At 39.8% G+C, this 14213-nt stretch overlaps 1 protein-coding gene across 1 annotated transcript; it reads right to left on the bottom strand.

Moving 5' to 3' along the window:
* Window positions 1-556: 556 nt before the first annotated feature.
* On the bottom strand, window positions 557-13816 carry LOC132261379 (thyroid transcription factor 1). Its single transcript, XM_059760178.1, has 6 exons — window positions 12937-13816; window positions 12440-12654; window positions 9093-9247; window positions 6803-6898; window positions 3242-3328; window positions 557-3171 (listed from the first exon to the last, which is right to left on the bottom strand). The coding sequence occupies exons 1-6, from the start codon at window positions 13212-13214 to the stop codon at window positions 2800-2802; spliced, it is 1203 nt and encodes a 400-aa protein (XP_059616161.1). The 5' UTR covers window positions 13215-13816; the 3' UTR covers window positions 557-2799.
* Between the last annotated feature and the right edge of the window lie 397 nt (window positions 13817-14213).

Raw genomic sequence — 14213 nt, 5'->3', positions numbered from 1 at the left:
CTAAATAGAGGCTGAATGGCCAGTGAGATGCCATGGGAATCCTTTCTCAGAATGACACACTGCAATTTTAATTAGTGCTCATTTGAGACACGTTGATTGACATGAGCATGACAATTGAGATTGAGGAATCTTTTTGTGATGGGCAAAATGATTTTCGATGCATTTCTTTTCGCCGGATTGACTTGAAATTGCACAATTTCACAAGTTTAACATCCAATGAGTAAATGTAAATCCACCCTCTGGGGAGTCTGCGAGAAAAGGGGTGGATCTCGCGATGTGCTTAATGCAATAAATATTTAGAGTTCACCAGCAAGAAAATTGGAGGCAAGCAGAAGAAATTTATCACGTGAGAGGGACTTCTTGAGGGAATATGAATTTAAAGTAAACACGCTGTGGAGAGAGAGTGAGAAAATAATCATACAATAGAACCCAAAAGGGAGGGTGAACAACTCAATCGAACCCCTTCTTGTGTGCGCCCTTCGTCATTTTTCCGTCCGCAACCACGACAGAATTGTACGTCTGGCGCAGTTCAAGTGGCCCTTTTGTCCCAACTATTTCCAACCCAGTTCATATTTTTTAACTCAGCACCTATTTATTTATTATGTGGGTGAAGAAGAGTTTTTTTTTGTATATCGACCAGGGAACGATGTCAGATAAGAGACGATGCGATCATTATTTGCTATTTATTCACTTTTTTCCTCATTTTCTGTTTTTTTTTGCTGTAAAATACACCAATTGTAGTACAATTCATTATAAGTAAACTAATTTTTTTTATTATTCCTTTTAAATTCATTTTATATCATTGTAATATTGAGATGCATTTTTCTGCGTTCAATTCTGTTACCAACTTCCTTCTTTAACACGGTATTTACAGATTATAATGTTGCTTTTACATTACGAGAGGGGGAAATCCATGATTTTGGAGTGAAAAATGCTGGTTGAAATTAAATTGTTCAATTAAATCATTTATCACGTCACACAACTTTCTTTCATGGTATTTATTTTTTTTTAACTCAATCTCCTTGAAGACATTCAAGTGCTGAAGGCTCTGTCCAATTGGCCTCTCAAACTCATTCCCAAAGTACACTGCTGAAAGAACTCTTTAACCTATTAATACCCTGCTCAATTCTTAAAATATTTCTCCACTTTATATGATACACTGAAAATTTATTCTTACAATACTCTCACTAATAATTACATTATTAGTTTTAAAATGCCTATCGAGTGGAATACTTACTTAGGGTCATTTGAGTTAATTACACTATTTACAGATAATTCTTCTGCTTTCAATATCATCTCAACTAATTTCGAATTAATTGGAGAAAATTAAAAGTGCTCAATAAAGGTACTTTTGCCTTCTCTTTTTTTTCTCCTGTCTTCAATCTTTGCAACTTAACACTGCAACCATGAGTATTTGATGGAAAGATATTTCATGTAAGGATCATTAATGTGTTGTTAAATTGTAAGAAGCTGCTTTATCAATACAAAATTTCCGATGCAATTTTAGCAATAATTCAAGCAGCGAATAATTTTTGCAAAACCTTTTTGGTGGAAACAGAAACATCCTAAAATTCAATTTACCTTAATTTTATTGCAATCTCGATGTATGTGTTTCACGTGAATTTCTATCTCAATGGTTTCCTCCTCAAATCACACCTGTTCTTATATTCTTTTTGCCCTATAACTATACGGATTTTTTCTCTATTCTCTCTATTTAATTATTCCTTTCAAAATGTATACCTGTCAATTCATTTCATTTCGCTAAAGAAGTCTACTATGATGCCTTTCACTCTTTGTACTCTGTACATTTCATCTCATAATATACTTTTTTTGAATTCTGTGTTTTTTCAGTCTCCAAAGAAACCACAAGAAAATTGCGAAATTAGTGCTGAACAGGAGAAGTATATATATATATTAAAAAAAACAGCTGAAAGAGAGGCAAATTTGCTGGGTGAACAGACGGACAAAGAGCCTGAAGGATTCTCTGTGTGTGGTGCATGGGAGAATAGTAGAGATTTATCTCTTGTGTACACAACAAGATAATTTTAAAAGCCTTTTAAGTACGTCAATGGTGAGGAAAATCCCTTCAAACCAGCATGGAGGAATGTAAATAGGAAATCATTGGGGATATGCCTTAAATCCTGACTCTTTTGCTGCCTCTTTAGCGTCTGTCATTTGCTAAATGTCTATTTTCCCACAAGGAAATTCCATGCGACAAAGGTAGAAAGTCAAACTGGTCAATTCCTCTTCTTCTCCACTTCTTGTCGTCCCTTTGCGCTCAGATGAAGGGTAAGAGGAGTGAGATGACCACACAAGTGCCTGGATCCTTTATTTCCTCCACTGAAATTTGAGACATTCACAACTTTCCGTTTGATTTTTGAAGAAGTCCTCGAGATTTCTTCTCGGAAATTCCATCACAATTTTGTGTGGTCACGACACAAAATTCCTCGATGACCTTGGAAGAGATTGTTTTCTCAATTCACTCTGGGGTAAATATTTGATTATTGCCGCTTATTTTCTTTCAAAAAAATGTCCTTTTTCTTGAATGATTCAAATTTTTTTTCATGATGAGATTCAAAATTTCCCCAAACGGATTCTGTTGGGAGAGCAATTTGAGGAAGGAAAATTCACTCTGCAAAGTATGTCTCTAAGCACTCGCACTATATATCATTCTCTCTCAGCTAAGGTTGTTTAGACACTTTCTTATCTCTCTCTCTCTCACTCTCTCTCTCACTATCTATTTCCTACTTCACCGCCCACTTCCGGGTCGGCGACTGCGGGCCGTCGGGGGACTCACTATTACCAGGCGCGCCCCTGCAGCGGCAGATAGCTGCTGCACTGCTGCTGGTGGCTGTTGCTCATGAAGTTGTTCTGGTTGCGGTACGCCATCGCGAGGCTGTTGGACATGAGCGCGTTGTTGCAGGGCTGCTGCAGCATTTGGGCGTGCTGGGCGCCGTTGTAGGTGCTCAGCAGGGCGGCTGAGGTGTCTGGAGAGTGGGCGTTCGCAGTCTCACCTGTCACCAGGTTGCTACCGCTCGAGACCGTCGTGTTGCCGCCCGCCACCTGCTGTTGCTGCTGCTGCTGTTGCTGGTTGTTGTTCGAGTTCCCAGAGCAGGGTTTTCCATCCTTCACTAGCACGGGAACAGCAACTCGTCGAGGCGAACTTGCGGACTGGAAAGAATAAAGAAGTTCCGTCTCTTCCCTATCCTCAATCTCTTGCGTATCCCTTGTGATTATTCACCTGATTATGCTGATTCTGCTCTGCCATGGCTTTCTCCTTCGCCTGTCTCTTGCACTTGTACCTGTGATTCTGGAACCATATCTTTACCTGAAAATAAAAGACCACGCATATGTAGATGGCAGAAGGAAAAGCAATTAAGCACTGAGATTCCTTATTTAGTCACTAGCCAGAGTGAACAATTCATTGATTGAATGACGATGTTTGTCAATCAAAAATATTTGAATGAATGTGGTCATCGCTACCGAATACGCCAACTCTATAGGCCTCTGAGTACACAATTTTTGTCCAAATTAAACAGTTTGCTCCTAAAATTCATATTTGCTCTCGCGTGCTCTCTATCACCGCACATTTCCCTGGGCTTGTCTCGTTGTCTCACTATTCAGTCCTCAAGTCGTGAAATCTCTCTCACTCTCTCTCTCTTTCCATTTCGCTATATATAGTGTGATTTAGGTGCTGCGCTGATGCGTGAAGAATCCCGTCGGTTTATACCGAAGTCAAACATTTTGCTAGCGCTGAATTCTCTCTTTCACGATGAATTAAATGATGCATGGAATCTTGTGCGAGTTCGAGACTCGAGAGAGGGTGAAAAGTTCACCTCAGCAGAGGCAATGGACAATTGCCCGGAGGGTGAATGTTATTGTTGGGTTTTTGCTCCCGTCACAACAATAGGTGATCGAATCATGCACTAAATAAACCCAAAGTAAACCCCTCAATCGCGCCAGGGTGCCAGATAAAAACCCTGTGTAAACCACCCTTCAATTTCATGCACTCCAGCAAATTTTTTATTGCGCATCCCCCGAGCGATGGACAAATAAGATTAATCCGAAATTACCTCTATATTGCGAGCGAATTACTGAGATTTTCAACAATTGCCGTCATCTTCTTTTCACTATTTCTCAGTGATCACTTTCAAATTCACCACAATTTTTCTCACTGACTCGTTTCTTTTTCTCCTCTCCTTTCATCCTCTGTAGGACACAGGATTAGAAGTTTGACCTTTTAATCACAGACGTGGAAAAAAAGGTCGAAAAGAGGAGAAAATCTCAGGCACTTGATTCAATTGTGTAATTTCTTTATGTTCCACAAACTTGCAAGAAAAAAATTGTGCCGAGAATTACAATTGTGGTTTCACAAATTTATATTTTATAGAATTCTCAAAGTTTCACTCATGTGGAAGGGACTCTTCATGTGCTGGAGCAAAAAAGTAAAATCCGACGGTAAAAAAAATCATCTTTCGTAGTTATCTATTCGCCACTTTTGCTCTCATTCCCCACTTCTCTTCTGGCAGAAAAGTACCTGACATTTGTTGAGGAATCTCAATGGTCTCTCAACCCTTCCATCGAGGCGAGAAAACTTGTGACAGACAAATCTCTAACTTCCGCACCAAATGTTACCGCAGGGAAATCGTGATGATCATCCTTTTGAGACTTCATATACAAAAAAATACTCATGCCAAAGGGATGAAATCACACCCCAAAATTATCAATGAAACATTTTCAGTTTATCCAATGGATTAATGTGTGAAATTATAAATCGTTTATCTCTTCTGTCAACATCACAATCATAAATTTGCCCCCGTTCAGCGACAAATCTCGCATTGATGGCAAATTTGGCCGTTTAGACAGTTGCCGGCCGCGTGTTTGGCACACAATAAACAAATAAATAGTATGAAAAATAATAATTGGAAAATATGTGTGACGAGAATGGGCTTAAATAAATTGCATCGTGTGCCAGAGCACAACATTTTCACTGAATTACAATTCTCCACTAAACGACTCTCATATATGGGAAATTCTGCTCATGACACTTTCATGCATTGCTATCAGGCCCTCTCCCACCCACAGTCTCACACCCTCTCAACAACTGTCAGATACTCTCCTATTCAAATTTTATTTATTAAAAAATATCACCAGCAATTGACCTACAAAGGGATTTTATCTCATCGACAGAGATTTTCCATTATTATATGCAAAAACAACTTCGTCATTTAATTAAAATGCCCAACAATTCTGTTTTATTTCGCCATACTTAATTGAATGAAAAAGACAATTATATTCTGATGTGACAATTGTAGAAATTTCTATTCTTGTATGATCAAATTATTGGACGCCAGACTTAAGTGAAAATCATCATGATTCTGCGCGTGGGCTTCAGAAGTCTCCACAAAAGTCAACTGTCCATTGATTCACGGTGTCACTGAATTTCATTCTGAGTGTATTGACTGAATGGAAAGTCCAGCGACCGGAAGAATTCACCAATTGAGACACTTTAAGAGGCCGATTCAAGTGTATTCAAGTTCACATCCGATAATTTTGGTCTGAATTACATCAAGTTTAAATTGATGTTTATTATTTGTGTGCTCTTTAAATTCATTAAACGGACTCGCGTGTTGGTCCCTTTTTTAGCTGGAGAGTCAGCGCGCAAGACGGCAATCTTCAATCTCTCAAGTGAAGGAGTGACTTTAACTTGTCGGATATTCTTACTCTTGTGGTCATTGTCGTCAATTGGAGACAAGTCAAACAGGAAGTAATGCCAAGATTCTGTCCACCCATGACTTTACTACATCATATAGTATCGAAACAAGTATTAAAATGAAATGAAATGGGTGAAAGCTGAGAGTATTTTTATATCATGCATGGACTGAAGGGAGGGTTTGTGGAGGGGACGAACTATATATGTTCCACTGCAGAACAGAACCCGACCTCTGATCGAAAAATAACCATAATAAATAAATAAATAATGCAATGAGTGATGCAAAAAATTGAGAGGAGAGCAAATGGCAGTTGATCGTGCAGCAGATACTTGAGAGTCCTCAAACATCTGGTTAGACGTTTTGTTCTTGCGAAATTGCTTACGTGAATTCATGTGCTAATCAGCACATCGCACAACTGGGTGATTGATATTTTGGAAAACCATCGTTCAATTTGTGTGTTAGAAAAGTTTAGGGTTTCTAAATTGAATATAGTGCGATAGTGAGAGGGTTGAAGAATTATATAAAATGACTTGCTGAATTTCCTCTGAAATTCCAGTTCGTTTGTCATTGAGAAATATTTGAAATTCCTCATATGAAAACGACTCTCTGGCTGGACAATTAAAATCACTGAATGATCGTCACAAGATCAAATTATACAGCATATTCCAATGTGATGATCTCTCAATGGGATGGCATCACACTGAACTCATTCTTAATTGCTCCAACTGTCGATTTGCCTTGTTAGCCATCGTTCAACAGACGTTTTGTTGGTCATTTCAGCAGGATGATCAATAGTGATTTGAGGAGATGCTTGTGTTTGATTTTCACGACAGAGACACGATATATATACACTCTTCCACCGAGAATAATATCAATCAAATATCACAGATATATATGGTATGGAACACCATGTCCAATATTTACTCGCTGAGACGCTTGACGGACATGCACTTTAGGGGCAAATATGCGTTTTTCTCCCGACATTTTTCTCTCCTTTCATGAAGGTCAAACACACCATTTGTGTGTGCAATTGACACAGGGTGAAGAGACTCGCTTGGCCAATAATTGCACGTAAATATTTTCCTTACCTGTGTTGGTGTTAAATGAATCAAACTCGCTAAGTGTTCTCGTTCAGGTGCCGAAAGGTATTTCTGCTGCTTAAATCGCCGCTCCAATTCGTAAACCTGCAACGGGTAGAAATACAACTTTTCGGTGAAAATCGGACGAATTCAATCCCTACAATTGAGACGGAAAATTTCCACCCCCCCAACCAACTACTTGAGGATGGAATTAAATTCAGCATCTTGCCATGGTGAGACGCCCCCCCAAAAACAGAAGTCTCCCAGTGCAGAGAGAGAGTAACAAAAGACAGGGCGCACCAGTGCTATTTGCTCAAATAAAACATCAATGTTATGTGTTATTTCCGAGGCCATTAAAAGGCCTTTCGGGGATTAACAAACGTCGCGAAGCGATGCAAATATTTACCAAACGGAGTATTTTTGGGGTGGCCAGAGATTGGATTTTATTTGACAATCCTCCACTTTGGTCTTCATTCAACACATAAAGATAGATTTCTCTCGATTGACTAGGGTTGATATAGAAAAAGGAATTTTGAAAATACATGTGAAAAGATATTTTAAAGAGAAATAACTTAATATACAAAATACAGCTTCGAATGAAGAACTAAATTCACTTTGAATATCACAAAAATACATAATTGTGTAGTCTCGCTTTCTTCTGTGTGCATTTTCCCCCTGATAAAATCTCTGGGAGGTTTTATTTAACTTTTATGAGCTCGTTTTTGACAAAAAAAAATTCAAATTCAATCTCTCTTCCCACCTGAAAATCGTCGCATTTCCATTCTTCATTGATCCGACGTCTTTTCCACCCAGCAAATTCAACTCAGCCCCATGGAAATTTTTGCTATTTGACTTGCAGAGCAGTGCAAAAATCAGCGTGTATTTCTACCTCTTAATACTGTTTACTTTCATCTCAATGTGACCGTAATTTCCAAGTGAAATTAAAATTCGTAACGGAGTCAATTGGTGCGCCTGGTACCAGGCGTCTCCACTGCCGCCGCGCATTAGAAAGTAGATCACAATTCAACTCTCATGACTTTCAAAGACACATAATGGGATGCGGATTTTTGCCCACGATGCACGATCTTCCAATTGATTTTGCATCCATTTGGAAAATAAGTTATTTGCCCACTTTATATCTCCATGTGTCATCATCAACATTTTCAGTGACGCGTTTCAATTCTTCCTTCCATTGCACTGTGCAAACATTTCTGCAGGAGATTGCAATTGTTTAGAGAGAATTCCGGATAGATATATAGCGTCTCTCTTCGTGCACATTTCAAATCAAATTTGAGATGTATGTATAAAAGCTCATGCTGCATGAATTGAAATGACGATATATAAAATGGGTAGGTAAAGAAAATGTGAGCGAGAGAAAGAGATGAGAGTGTATATTTGTATTTCTTGTGTATTAGTTGGAACTTGGCATTTCGAGTGCTCTGCAAATAGACAATTCCCAACTTTGGACTACCATGCGCACCATTTCGGTCATAATTTATATTGTAGAGATGTCGCTATATCTTCTGCTTATGTAAAAGCTTCCCACCTATATACGCCACAACTTCTATTTACACAGATTCGTATTATTCCAGTGGAGCCACCATCGTCATCATCGCATTCTGATGCATGATTTTCACTTCTATTTTTCTCCTCACAAATTCCATACCTTTTATGTATGCGGATTTTGTGGAGGTAAATAGAGGAAAAAAAGCATGGACAGATGAGATGATGAGGGAAAAATACACATTCAAGAGATGAATTCACTTGATTAATTCAAAATAAATTGCTAATATGATGCTTTTTTGTCACCAACAGTTTTGTCTTGCCTATTTAACTGCTCAATTGCGGAGGTTAAAAGCGAAATTTGTAACCCATTTTATCAAATTTCAAGCATTGGGAGATCGAAAATATTGTGCTACTTTATGGAATTCATCGATGTTTCACAACAGAATCGTATCTAAGGTTACCATTGGGAGTTTTCCTATTGGCAATGGAGGGAGAGAAAAATAAGGGAAGCATTTCCTTCAGTAAATTAATTACCCTTATGTCCCTTTGTTCTCCACTCTGTTTTCTTTTCACTCCCAATCAAACTTCTTTCATTCTCGAGCCTCTCGAGATGCTTGATATAACAGTGCTGCCATTGTAAATGTGTGTATGTGGAATTGAAATTAGATTGTCGATCAAAATTATGCTCTAGTGACCTTTTTTTCCATTCGGTCTCGAGAAGCTGAAGAAATAATTTTATGCAGAATAGGTAACCCGCATTCAACGAATGACTGGAAAAGAATTGCTCACTGACCTGTGCTTGTGTGAAAAGGACTCGCCTTTTTCGCCTCTGTGCCAGAGGAAATTGCATTGGCTTCGTGTCAGACACACTGCAAGCCGCCAAACTTCCCATGTTGCTCATTGCGTGTCCCATGGAACCACCCGCTGAGCCACCCATTAATCTTGAGACTGCAAGAGAAGAAACATATTAGCATTAATGCGATCAATCGTGAAAATTAACTCACAGGAAATTCTCTCAATCTCTGACGAGGGGAATTTTTTGGAGGGTTTCGTGGGAAGATTTGCCTTTACATGCGAATTGAATTTTCGGAATGAATACTTAATAAAGATATTATAAATGTGAGACAATATATGTTTGAAGCAAGCAATCAACAGATAATGCTCCTGAAATGAGAAAAATATCCACAAACGTGACCATTTCTGTTTGTTCTTGGACATTCTCTAAAAATTGCTACGTAAGTCTGAATTGGCCAGAATACAGCAGCTTCGCTGGAAAGACTCATCTTAAACTTGAATCTCTGTTGACACAGCGGTATTATTTGAGAATTTTCTCAGTTTCTGTCGGTTGATGGGAAATCTTGTAAATCCAGTGAATTTTCAGAGAAAGGATTTGCGAGTGCGCCTCTCCGATGATTGCATTTAAGAAAGCATATACACCCTGATCAAATATTGAGCTTTCCACATGGCAAACATCACTGGCAAATGCAGAGTAAATGTGAATCTAATGCGAGAGCTCGAAATTCACACGAATTTTCATCCTTCAGTCATTCTACAGCTATATGGAATAGGAAATATTTGCAAGAGGCTTGAGGTAGTTTTATGCATCCACAGACGCATGAAAAGATTTTGCTGGGAAAAATGCACGGCGCGAAGAGGCAATTTGTGCAAATATGAGCAGAAGAGATTGTGCATTTATGAAATTGTTGATACTTGAGCCTCTCAAGTAATTGCAAGTGCCCGGGAATCTCATTTGGATGGAGCATTTATCACTGTTGAATGATTATATATTGCAAAATCAATATATGACAATGTCATTAGCTGAACAAATACGCTATCATTTTTTAATTACAACACTTTTGATATGCATTTTCATGAGCTGGTGTCAGAATCTACATGTAATTAGCACAAATTTTGATGTCATCTTGACATTCATTTGTCCATTCTCTGTCTTAATAGATAATGTACTGTAAAATTCCCAACTTGAGATGTCAGAGAAATAATTATACAAATATTTTCAATTCTCAGAATACATGTCTCTGCTGTATTAAGAAAAGGATCAAATTTTAATTGAAACTCTTGCAAAATGAGTTAATAAAGTGAAAATATTATCTTTGCAAAATTTTCTTTCGCTCTTTTCGGTACCCAAATGGAGACTTGAAGCGTGTCCGCCTGGACGGGAAACATACTGAGAAAATATTATTCTAGCCACAACCTCCAATTTGCCACAACATGCTCACCCTCGGGATCTGGTGATGAGATCCGAGGATAATTCAATGTTTTGTGTGTGTGGCAAAACTAATAAAACGGTGTGACTGGGCCAGAATAAATGGTGGAATAAGAGGACAGTGTCAGCGACAGGCGAGAGCCGAAAGAAAACTGGAGGGTTTGGGATGAAAATTGTCGAGGGTGAAAATTAGATTTGCCAAATTGGCCATTTTGCTACTTTTCTGCCTCATCTCACATGATAAGATCTTCAGGCAAATTTGCGGAAAATTCCATGGTGAAACATCTCTTCATTTTCACTCGCGCGGCTCACCATGAAATCTCCATGAATCTCTCGCGCTCTGAGGAATCACATTTCCATACCACAAGCCCTCATTCGGGCTCATGTGATGCTGAATAGAATCTTTCGCGGAGCGAGAGAAAATATTGAGTCACCAAAACAAATAATGGGCTGTAAGAATTTTTCACTCTCACACCAGAAAAAAAAGCCTCCATGACATGGAGAAACATGTGGAAATAAAAATACTCCAAAATGGATATATACACACATTAATTCGATATCACGCACATTGAGAGATGCTGAATGTAAATTCATTTTCAAGAAAAATATCTCCCAATACAGCACAGCAAAGAAGTGAGTGCGGAGACTGAAAAAGCAGCCAGGCAAAGAAAGATCCCAAAAAGCCTCGTTAACCCAACAATACCAGTGATTATTAATTTTTTCGTCCACTCTCTTTTTTTCAACACACATTCTTTTTTCGCCTTGTTTGTGCTTGGCGTTGAAAGAATAATAATAAAAGAGGTATGTAAATAAAATCATTGATATGAAGGAGACGTAAGGTGGCATGGAAAAAAATTCTATTCAGCTGTAGGAGAAGAAGTTCTGTATTAGATAAATTTTGATGATTATTTAATTGTTATCAGCGCGAGATCATTTTTCCAGGAAGGACACTTTGCGTGGGGAATTTGAGGAATGCCAGAAAATAGTGAAATTGAGCTAATTTTCGCGTTGGTAATAAGAAAAAAAGCAATGCTGAGAAATTTCTGATTGATGCGCCCCTCAAATTTATCTGACTCAAGCTTTATGACACAAATTTGTCTCAAATAACACTTTAAACAATCAGGAGTGATTGAAGTCTAATGTTTCTGACACTTATTAGTTTCCTGGGTCGTGCAGGAGGACGCACTTGAATGTCTGGATCGGATTTCATTTGCGTGTATCAACATCAAATGAGGGATACCGCGTGCCTTTTCATCCACTTTAGGCGTATCAAACCGCACACGAGAAATATTTCACACATTTTTCTTCACAGCACTGATTTTTTTTTCCACAAAAGATCCACGAGTGAGAAGGATCGAATTTCCTAGTTCCGAGTGCATTGCTAAATAACATTAAATTTCATACATTTAGAGACAGCAATTATCACCAATTTTCCCACCCATCGATAAAAGAAAACACTGTTGGATTGAGGAATCAATGTCCCAGGCGTGTGATTCTTCCCGACATGATAAAAAGTTTCTTTTCCGGGGGGATGAAGGGAGGGTGGAGTAATTTTTTGTTGTAGAATCAGCGAATAAATTTGTTTGCATAAATATTCAATTGGTGCCTAACACTTCGAGCGCGCGCCGATGGTGACAAGGAAAAATGCCTCCCATCTCATTCCAGATAATCCCATTGATATCCTCGCAAACATTTTAGCGCGCCTCAAGCCTGTATAGACAGCGTCGGCATGTGAACAAAGATTGCTGATCGAATGGGAGCTCCTTGAGTGTTTGCTGAAGCATGCGGAGGTTTTTCGCGCCATCAGAGATTTCTGCAGCGATGGCAAAAAGCAGGAGGGGACCCTTCATCGCGCCAAATCTCGACAGAGAGATCAAAGAGAGAGAGAGAGCTTCCTTTGACGGGTGATCACTTACTTGCGAAGCGCGGATCGTTGGCTGTGGACCCGTACCAGCCGGCGGAACTCCGCATGTCGGTGTAGTGGCCGGCCAGGGAGAGATTGTCCGCCGGAGTGCAGTAGCTCTGCACACCGGGACTGTGATACAAAGGCCCCATGGCGTAGGGATTCGCCATTCCCGTGCTTGGCCCCAGAGCACTTGGCGAATTGACGCTGCTGCCGCTGGAGTTGGACCTGCAAATTTATACACACTGTCACTTTTTTAACCAAATTATTGTGGTTTTGTTAATTGCAATATCCTGAGCATTATCAGGGAGATTTTTTTGATGTTTTATTTCAGTGCAAGGAATTAAAAATCATTGAAAAATTTTTGTTTCCTTTGTTTCACTATTACTTAAAAATTATCGTTAACGCAAATTTGAAAAATTTTTAAATACAAAGATTTTAATAAATTTTATAAGTCGTTGATGATGATGGATTGGGATTGATGGAATTACATTTTAATCTAAAACGAACCTGTAAGGCGAAGGCGGATTGGCGCTAAGTTCTAATTTCCTGTACGACTCCTCAATAGGACTGAGAATGTCCGTGACTGAGAAGGGTGTCGAGTGACTGTGGAGCGAATTGTGCTGGAGTGACTGCAGATGCTGGAGACTCGTGAGACTGTGATGATGATTGTGCTTGGGCGACAAGCTCATAACCAAGTCCACACCATTTAGATCGGGCAGCCCATGTTCCTGGTCGGGATCCTCTGGAAAGGCTCCAGAATTTGTGGTGGCCAGTATAGTGGACATGCGTCAGGAAGGTGATTGCCACTTTCGTGCGCTCTCACGCGGTCACTATTTCACTATGTATTTCTGTGGCACTGGCTCGAAATCACGCACTCGCTTCACGAATCTGTGTATCCATCTGGCGCCGTGACACTCTCTGTATTCGTCCTCCTCGATTGGAGGATGCAATTCACTTTGTCTCAAGTTAGTAAAACTACTCTAATGGTAAATTCCTTAAAATTTCACAGTATATATGTTAGTCTTTTCTCGGGCAAATTCTCTGGGCTTTCCAGGCAATTCCTCAGGGGATGCGTGTTGGAATTCCGCTCGCGTCGAGTGTCACTGTGGTGAGAAAGGGAAAAACTTCTCACTCCTCCACTGAGAGGTCCTCATCACTTCCACATTGGGTATTGTTGGAGACGAGTCAATTGGCCATGCTGGTGGCTCCTCTTGTGCGCGAAAAGGAGTCCTCCGGGGCCCCGATGGTTTTGGCAGGAGGCAGAAAAAAGGTGGTGGTGTGAAAAATTAATAACAATAACAGAATTGAACACCTCTGGAGGATTTTTGGATGGTGGCCACTCGACACAAAAGTCCGTCAAATGAAACAAGAGGTCTACACAGTACTGAGGACGAGTGCTTCTCAGATTGCTTGTGATAGCACTCCAAATCCATATGAACACCACTTTTTGCCTGTTGTATAGTCGCTGTCGTGTATGGATGACGAGAAGTCGGGGCGTCGACAAGCTAAGTACACACCTTTGCCCGCACTGTATGGAGAAAGGCCCTGTCTCGTTCCCCGGGGCGAAAAAAGCGCCGATGTAGCATCGTCAGTGTGTGCGAGCATGACACCAGCGACAGAATTATCCCACATTCATCCTCACCTCCTTGCCAGGCAGCTGAAGCATGTACCCCAGAATGTCATCGATGGTGTACATAGGGGTAGGGAATGGCATGGGAAGCATCACCAGCTTCAAATACACAAGAGTCGCCGAACCATAAGCACTCTTCTTGCACTCCAACTGT

The sequence above is a fragment of the Phlebotomus argentipes genome, unplaced genomic scaffold, assembly GCF_947086385.1.
Source record: "Phlebotomus argentipes unplaced genomic scaffold, Phlebotomus argentipes genome assembly contig_47, whole genome shotgun sequence".
NCBI lineage: Eukaryota > Metazoa > Arthropoda > Insecta > Diptera > Psychodidae > Phlebotomus > Phlebotomus argentipes.
Note: the sequence above shows the minus strand (reverse complement) of the source record. Positions and strands in the feature narration are given on the sequence as shown.

Bases quoted from the DNA above. Each gene is read 5' to 3' on its own strand.
- LOC132261379 (XM_059760178.1), bottom strand. From the start codon at position 13,214: ATGTCCACTATACTGGCCACCACAAATTCTGGAGCCTTTCCAGAGGAT. The intron at 6,899-9,092 runs GTCAGTGAGCAA...TACCCGTTGCAG, and splicing joins TCCTTTTCACACAAGCACAG to GTTTACGAATTGGAGCGGCG. The intron at 3,172-3,241 runs GTGAATAATCAC...TATTCTTTCCAG, and splicing joins AGCAGAATCAGCATAATCAG to TCCGCAAGTTCGCCTCGACG.